Source organism: Octodon degus, unplaced genomic scaffold (genome assembly GCF_000260255.1).
Source record: "Octodon degus isolate 3935 unplaced genomic scaffold, OctDeg1.0 scaffold00007, whole genome shotgun sequence".
Lineage (NCBI taxonomy): Eukaryota > Metazoa > Chordata > Mammalia > Rodentia > Octodontidae > Octodon > Octodon degus.
In genome coordinates this window covers 5,049,177-5,057,991 of record NW_004524583.1, presented here as the reverse complement: position 1 = coordinate 5,057,991, position 8,815 = coordinate 5,049,177, and the positions used below count along the sequence as shown (strand labels likewise).

At 45.6% G+C, this 8,815-nt stretch overlaps 1 protein-coding gene across 5 annotated transcripts in view; it reads right to left on the bottom strand.

The window, feature by feature from the left end:
• Window positions 1-8,815, bottom strand: part of Ston2 (stonin 2) — a 164,956-nt gene that overhangs the window by 133,289 nt on the left and 22,852 nt on the right. The window contains exons 1-3 of one of the 5 annotated variants that reach the window (XM_023702090.1): window positions 7,403-7,454; window positions 3,816-3,966; window positions 2,526-2,760 (exon numbers count right to left, since the gene is read on the bottom strand). In XM_023702090.1, the coding sequence (XP_023557858.1) occupies window positions 2,526-2,613 (88 nt within the window). In that variant the 5' untranslated portion in view covers window positions 2,614-2,760; window positions 3,816-3,966; window positions 7,403-7,454. Of the gene's footprint in view, window positions 1-2,525; window positions 2,761-3,815; window positions 3,967-7,402; window positions 7,504-8,815 lie in introns of those variants that run through there. The other 4 variants (XM_023702111.1, XM_023702097.1, XM_004624707.2 and 1 more) reach the window with 4 other exon arrangements.

Below are 8,815 nucleotides of genomic sequence, written 5' to 3'. Positions count from 1 at the left end.
AAAAAAAAAAAAAAAAAAAAATTTCTGGATGGTACTAGGGATAGAACATGCGATTTTCACTGTGCGCTACACTTCTCACTTTGAGACAGGGCCCACTAGGTTGTTAAACTGCCTCGGCTGGCTGGGCTCAAGCTTGCAGTCTTCCTTGCTCAGCCTCTCAGAGTATGGGAATTATTGTTGGCTGCCCCTACACTGAGCATGGTTACGGTGGGCCTCCGCATCCACTCCAGTGCTTGGGGAACATGAATGAAAAATGCCTATGGAGGGGCCAGGGAGACAGCTCAGTGGAATAAGTGCTTCCCTGGCAAGCACAAGGGCCTGAGTTTGATCCCTGGTTCCGAAAAAAAAGGAAAGAAAAATGCCTACAGAGCTCCCACAAGAGACAAACCCCAGCTAAGCGGGACAAATGAAGGCCGTGAAGGCCACAGAGACTGTAGTGACTGTGGCTGAGCCGCTGAGCTTCTCTCCACACTGAACACACAGCATTCCAATGGAAAACTCTACCATCTAGACTACAGCAGAGTCTGCAAGCCCCAGATGCAAACTCTGTACCAGTGACCCGCTCAGGGTGACCTAAAGGCTTTCCTGGGATATTTTTTTCCCTTAGAAAAGAATCAAATGTAAAAGAACTATATACAGATTATAGTGGAGGATATATAAATTTCTATATGTGCTAAAAGTCAGGAAATGTATACTGTGCAATACAATTTTGCTATATGAAAATTTTTAAAAAGCAAGAACTGGGGAGATAGCTCAGTAGAATAAGTGCCTGCCTGGCAAGCACAGGGTTCCAAGTTCAATCCCCAGTACTGCACACACACACACACACACAAAAAGCAAGAACTAATATGAAAGTTCTTTTTCCTACCACTAGCCAAAGAAACTGGTAACCTATATGTAATCAGAGCCTTTAGACTAGCACTATCTAACAGAAATAAAAGGTGACACATTTAATTTTAAATTTTCTAATGGCTATACATGAAAAAGTAAAAATTATCAGGAGGGTCTTTTTGTGTGTGTAGTACCTGAGATTGAATCCAGGGCACTGTGCAATGCTAGCCCTAAACTGGCACCCCAACTATGATCCTCCTGTCTCAGCCTCCGGAATAGGTGGGAGGACAAGTGTGCACCTCCACACCTGGCACTTTTTGGGGGAGTAAGAGGAGGGAACCCAGGGCCTAGTGCACAACTGAGCTATATTTCCAAGATCAAAAGCTATTTTGAATAATATACATTTTGATATTTAAGCCTTCTAACTAGCGAGGTCTTTGAAATTCAGGATAAGAACATCAAGCTTTCAGCACTTCTTAATTCAAATTTGCAGCTTTTCGGGGCATCATTGGTCACACAGACGCTGCACTGCGTGGCACAGCTGCACACTCAACTTTCCAAATGCTGCAGGTGAAGGCTGGCTGATGTCACATGGTGGTATGCTTGGTGCCTAGCTGCCCCCACAAAGCCTCATGCAGTCCTGGGGTGGCTTCTAGGGTTTGTGATTAATTCATGATCCAATGCCAAGATTACGGATGTGAGTGCCCTGGGGCAGACACATCTGCATCATAATGTGAGGAGGGGAGAGAGGCTAGCTAGCCAGCCTCGCTTGCTAGAGCCACTCTTGCTCTTTGCTGCAGCCATGAACGGCTGCTCTCTGCCCTGTGCCACTCTGCCTTGGAGCCAGCTGAGTACGGACTGAACCCTCCACTAGTTGTAAGCTAAATAAACCTTTCCTTCTTCATTGTGGGTGTCGGGTATTTGTCCCAGCAATGAGAGAAGAGTAACTGAGACAACCTGGCCCTGGCAAGGTTGTTCTGAGGCAGAACAGAATACAATGACACAGCTGTGCAAGATCTCCTGGACACTCCCCTCCCTTCATTCCTGAGCCTCGGTTCCCTAAGGAGCACTGTCACCACCTTCACTGTGCTCAAGCATGACAGTATTGAGCTCTTTCCACAGGCCAGACACTGTTCTAAGTTCTTTATATATATATTAATTCATTTAACCCCCCCAAAGTCTCCTGAGGTAGGTACAACAGTGACTGGACAGATAATGGGATTATGTGCAGAGAGAGTAAATAATAATTCCTCCACGGGCACACCACTGGATGAGGTCAGGATTCGAGATCAAGCAGTATGGCTCCAGAGCCTGCCACTGTAATAGTGCACTTTACAAACACAGACAGAAAAAAACCACAAAAAACAAAAAGCAGACAACCCAAATTGCTGGTAGGATGTAAACATAAGAAAGGTTGCCAGCGAAGTACTTCATAAATATTCCTATATTCCTTGGAAGGAGAGAACCAAGACTCTGGTGTTGCCAGGCCCTGTTTTGGGGCCCTATGGTCACCAAGATGCTTCCTCTGGCTTTCTAATGGAAAAATCCATAAATGTCAGGAACATGACCAAACTGAATCTTTTTCCTCTTATAAGATCTTATTCAAAGACTAAATCTTCCAACCGAATCCATAAAAACGAACAAACAAGGTTCTTTACTAATCTTGTCAGTCGGGAAACAAAAGCACGCCTTACCCTCAGAGAGGGCAGGGAAGAGTGGCTCTTCGCTGAAGGAGACCCATTCCGACTGATGGGCAGTGATCACATGGTCCAAGCTCGTCATGCTAAGAAGGCGCTGGTCATCTTCACGCTGCTGACCTCAGATGGACCCCAGAACAATGTCTGGGGTGGACGGCCCTCACCACGGGCAGGACTCAGAATGCGGTCAGATTAGTTCTTCTTGCATTTGATTACTCTGCCAAGCAGAAATCTGTTAAAAAAAATTAAAAAGGATTACCATCCCATTATCCCAATCCACACAGATCTAAGGCTTTTAGTTCTACGCACAAAATAAGTCTGAGGTGGTTTTCAACTTGGCGTATTCCTCTCTGCTCGTCTAGTCTCTCCCCTCATACTGAAACATTCGCCACCAGCACCAAGACGAAACGCCTGGATAAGCCTTCCTATCAGACTAAATTCCAAATTCTACCAGTTAGGTTCCCTGATTTCCTCCACTGTATTTTGAAATACTGTTATCTGTAATATAGTACTATCATTGTTAAGCAAATATGAAAATTTTTCTCTTTTTCTTCTACCAGATGGTGAAATAGAAGTGTGGTTTTTCTTACTAAACTGGTGCAGTTTCTTGCCTTAGGCAGGTAGCTTTCTGCGAGCCTGATTTAAATCTCTGGCAGAAACCCAACACTCTCCAGATGGTCTCTTCAAGCATGGTTTACCAATCAAGAAAAACAGAAACGGAGTCATCTCGTCCATTTACAGTAAGAGGTTGGGGAATATTTGCTTTAATGAAATATGTGAATTAAAAAACATTTTCAATCTAGGCCAATTAGAATTAGGCTATGCATTGTCAGGCCTTTGCTTACATTGTAATCATGTCCTATGTATACAGAAGAATTCTCATTTGGCTTAGAATGTTGTCTATGCTATTAACATCTTTTTTACAACTGGAACCAGCTCTTCACTTTCTGATGAATTAATAAAATCAAAATTAATGCAAAATTAATGTGCATTCATAAAAGAGCCACTAACTGCCTTGAGCAATACCAGCTGACTATTCACAATATTCAGATAGTTTCTAGAACGACTTAACTCTTAGTCTTCCAGTTGGCACGTAATAACAAGAAAAATAGGACATTGTACTACAGGATTTATCTTCAGTACATAATACATACTGGGAAAATCGGCATATAAACATTTAACAACTTTTAGCCTTCTTGGTGATTGAGGGAATTATTTTTATTTTATAGTCCCTAAGAGCATCTAATGTTTGCAGAAACCTCGTAATTTTCAGAAATATTTTCATACCATCTTTCATTTGGTTCAACATCCATCTGAGCTGAGGGAGTTCAGGCGGCACCATCATTCTCTGCTAGGTGAAAAAGCTCTGGGCAGAGAGAAATGAAGTGGCGCCAGGAGATTATCGATGTCCTCAGATGGCTGAACTGCTCTCGACAGGCTAAGCGGAAGGATACACAAATCTCAGAGCGGTGACATGCTGACCCTTTCTGTCCACAATAAAATCTCATATAAAGATTGTTCAAACAGCAGCCACAACAACAAGTGTGCTAGATACACCAAGCTACGCGCAAGATCCAACTCCTGAAACCAGCTCTGCTGATGCCACAATATTCTAACTTTGGAGTCACAGCTATAAAAAAGTACTAAGGATAGGGGCAGGAGAGATGGCTCAGTGGTCTAAAGCACCTACTTGAAACAAGCTTGGCAAAGCACAGGGACCGCGGTTCGATCCCCAGCACCACATGCCAGCCAGCCCGCCCCCTGGTGGGCTGAGCTGGCCACACACACACACACACACACAATAAATACATGTAATAAATAAAAATAAATATTTAAAAAAAAAATAAAAAAGTACTAAGGATAGGCAGATAGATAGATAGATAGATAGACAGACAGACACATAATACATACATACATAGATGTTTTATAAACATCAATCACAATAAAATTACAACAAGATGCCCTGGGAAACTCCCCATGTGCAAACCTACCAGACACCCTATTTAAATAGAGGAGGAAACGTTTGGAAACCTCCCCTCCAAGGCCCTCTCCCAAGATCCTCAGTAACCCGGCCGAGACATGTCCAGAGAGAGTGCAGCGTCCTGGCCCAGATCCTACCGAAGCACCGTGGGGCCCGCACACTCAGTGCTGATTCTGGGCGCTTCGGCCTACAGAGCTTTCCTCAAGCCCTGTCACACTGTGTCACTCAGTGTGGTTATGGCTGCAGGCCAAGATAACACAACAGAACTGAAGAGTCAGATTCCTCTTCTCTCGACCGCAGCGCATGTAAACCCATACTCCCCACCCCGGCCTCTTAAAAAGAGAGCCACAGTGAAGGCCATGTGCTGACACACGCAGCGTCCTAACTCAGTGGGGAAAACATCCTGCTGCTCCCGTGGCGGATACCCGCAGTAAGTGGCTGGGGGAGGGGAGGGAAGAGGGAGCTGTAAAGGGGAAGAGAAAAATGCACAGAAATTTTAGAATGAGAGCGTTTCAAAGGCGATGAGCGCAGCACCTAAGTTTTACTAATGATACACCTCAGGCGCCAGGAAATCAAGTACAGTGACAGAACCCGAGATGTGGGCTTAGAAGACAGACTGACTGTCCTGGCTAGAATCTTGTACATTCTTGGATTCATAATTCAACCTCTGTAAGCCTCAGTTTGCCCTACACAACAAGAGTAATAAAACTCATAACTCTTAGGATTAAATGAGATAAGTCATGCCAAGTGCTCAGGGCTAAGTGCAGTAAACCCTCTGCGACAATGACAGTGATAGTGATGGCAGACGAGCTTACTCAGGCTGGCTCTGACCCATAGCCCATTCCAGATTCCGTGTGAAGGTCAGCCACTGCTGCTTTGCTGTACAGCTCAACCAAGGCAGCAGAGCTTGTTAATAGAAGCCTTAGACCCAGAATGCGGATTTCATAAAGTCACCCCATTTATGCTGTTTACACATTCTGGTTTTCAGCCATTGTGTTTTTTGTTTTGTTTTGTCTTTTGTGGCTGGCTCAGCCCACCCTGGGGGCAGGGCTAGCTGGTATGTGGTGCCAGGGGGATCGAACAGTGGTCCCTGTGCTTTGCCTAAGCTTGCCTAAGCAGGTGCTTTAGACCACTGAGCTATCTCGCCAGCCCTCAGCCATTGTTAAAGCAGGTCTCCTAGATGCTCGCTAGTGCTCAGAAACAGAACCTCGAAGGCCAATTCAGAAATACCCTGTGTTAGACCGAGACAAGATACCCAACACCTGAAGTTAAAGGAGTAAAGCTTTTTTAGCTCACAGTTTATAGAGGTTTTAGTTCATAATCAGCTGGCCCCAAGGCCAGGTGACACATGGCAGGAGGGGCTAATGCAGGTGGGAGACAGCAAAAGGAACAAGGAACCTTAACAGCATCTTTCTGCCCTGTTTATACTCCATCTAGGCTACTGGGATTAGGGCAATGCCAAGTCAAGCATTGGACTGATTTAGTAACCACACACCCTAATTACTGTATCACATACTCGAGATTCAGCCACCTTTGAAAAAGCCCCATCAAAGACTGCAAGAGGCTTTAGACATCTAGACATGAAACACGATATAGTCCCTCTTTACAGATATAGGCATATTCTGCATGAAGAACCAAGACAGATCAGGAAAGTATGAAAGGAACCAGCCATGGTGGCACACACCTGTAATCCCAGCATGCAGGAGACTGAGGCAGGAGGACTCGTAGGAGTTCGAGGCAAGCCTAGGCTACATAATGAGCTCAAGACCAGCCTGGACTAGAGTGAGACCCTCTCTCAAAAAATGAATATAGGGGCCAGCAAGATAGCTCAGCAGTCTAAAGCACCTGTTTAGGCATGCTTAGGCAAGTGCAGGGACCGCAGTTCCATCCTTGGCACCACGTGCTACACCAGCCCCACCCCCAGGGCAGGCTGAGCTGGCCATAAAATTTTATTTTATTAAAATAAAATAAAGGGGCTGGAGAGATGGCTCAGTGGTCTAAAGCACCTACTTGAAACAAGCTTGGCAAAGTACAGGGACCTCGGTTCGATCCTCCAGCACCACATGCCAGCCAGCCCCGCCCCCTGGTGGGCTGAGCTGGCCACACACACACACAATAAATAAATGTAATAAATAAAAATAAATATTTAAAAAATAATAATAAAATAAAATAAATAAAAAGCAAGCAAGCAAAGCAAAGCATGGGGCTGGGGAGATAGCTTGGCTGTCTAAACACTTCCCTGGTAAGTGCAAGGATTCAGGCTTGATCCCTGGTGCCACATGCCATGCTGGCCACCAAAAACAGGCGTAGTGGCACATGCCTGCAATCCCAGCGCTGGGGAGGCTGAGACAGGAGGATCACTATAAGCAGTATAGCGAGACACTGTACCAAACAAATAAATAAAAGACTTTTTTTTTAATATTTATTTATTTATTTATTTATTTAGTGTGTGTGGCCTGCTCAGCCCACCAGGGGGCGGGGCTGGCTGGCATGTGGTGCTGGGGGATTGAACCGCGGTCCCTGTGCTCTGTTTAGCTTAGTTTGTTCTAAATAGGTGCCTTAGACCACTGAGCCATCTCACCAGCCCCCAATAAAAGACTTTTTAAAAAAAGTATGGAAGAATCTAATCTATAATCTCAGCACTCTTGGAGCTTCAGATACAAGGATTACAGATCTGAGCTTAGCCTAGGCAATTTAGTGACTTAGTGAGACTCCAGCTCAAAATTTAAAAATAGATAGATAAATAAATAAAAAGGGCTGACACTACATTCCAAAGGCTCTGGGTTTAAACCCCAATGCTGGAGAAAAAGGAGGTGGAGGAGGGAGGGAGGCAAGAATGAAGAAAGAAAGAGAGCTAGAGAGAGAGCCAGAAATCCAGGATCCAAAGACTGACCTATCTTCCTTAGTTTACCCAGCCCAGATCAGATGCGGGCTGGCTGCAGACAATGAGTCGCCCCAGGACAAGCTGGTGGAGCGTGCATTACAGCAAGCCTCCTATCATAATCTTGTGAGATGCACTGCAAGTATTTGTCACGGAAGAGCCACATCCAATGAGCCTCCAGATGCCAGACGTCGAGAAGCCCTATAGTAGCAGCCTGAAACCTACAAAGGAACCCAGTAATTACGAGGCTAAGTTCAGCCTGAAATTAGTTCCTCAGTTTAAAAACCTCACCCCATTTTTAGAATATGAATCACAAAGAAGGCTTAGAGTCACCACAAATGAATGATGACTCAGAATCAGCAGCAGGGCTGTCCCGGAGTCACTAGATAGATACCTCTTTCACAGCACCCCTTCCACTCTAGAACTGGGGGCGGTGCTGCAGCGCAATGGTCCAGCAGGATGGCAATCACAGAAGCAGACGCGCCTTCTGTCAATCCCCTAGTACACTGACAAGCCCTACGTGTCTGGAAAGGCTTCAGGTACACTCTGATGGAGTGACCCTCAAGCTGCGCACAATCTAGCCGGAAAGAAACATACATGGAGTCAACGAAGGTCCTGCTAAATGCTGCACTGTGAGTACTGCTGAGCCCCAGGGCCACCTTTGCAGGCTGGAATCACCAAGGGCTACACGGCTTTCCTCGGTTTAGAAGGTGCTCTTGGTTCTGGATTGCAGGAAGGGAAGAGTGAAGACGGGGACAGAAGATCAACACGAGTGACGAGGAACACCCAGACCCTGTGAAGGCCTGCTTCTGGGTCAGCCTGGGAGGACAGCAGTGCCTACGGGGGACGGGGTGACAAACCTTAGAAGCCAAGAAGATTTGATGGGACATGAGAAGATGCTAAAGGTTTAGGAATAAAGTGGCTCAAAAAAGCATCCTTAGTAGAGATTAGCACTTCCGAGGCTCTACTGAGCAGGAACTAAGAAGGGATGGGAAGCGATGAAGCACACAGGATCACTCACGTGCCCCACAGAGTCAGGGACTGTTGTCCTCAGGCACTGTACTGGTCCAAGGCTCTTTCTGGATTCCAAGGATACAAAGAAGAAAGCATCACTGCCCTTAAGGAGGCTGAAGTCCAAATCACAGGGAGATACAGCAGCAACATAAAACAACTTCTATTCTCTAATATATTCTGAAGGGCTAGCTACCAAAACTGCAATATCAGAGAATAAGAGCGTGGAGAGGCAGAGGTATTGAGGAAAAGGCACAGGAATGGTACAGTATCTATCTCTCCATGAGTTACACTCTGCGTATCTGACAGAGGTGGGGGCAGTGTCTGGTGCCCTGGAAAAGGAAGAGTTGGAACAACGGCAGCTCAGAAGTTCAAAATGAGTGTGAGGAATTCTTGAAACTATCCTCTTTGTGC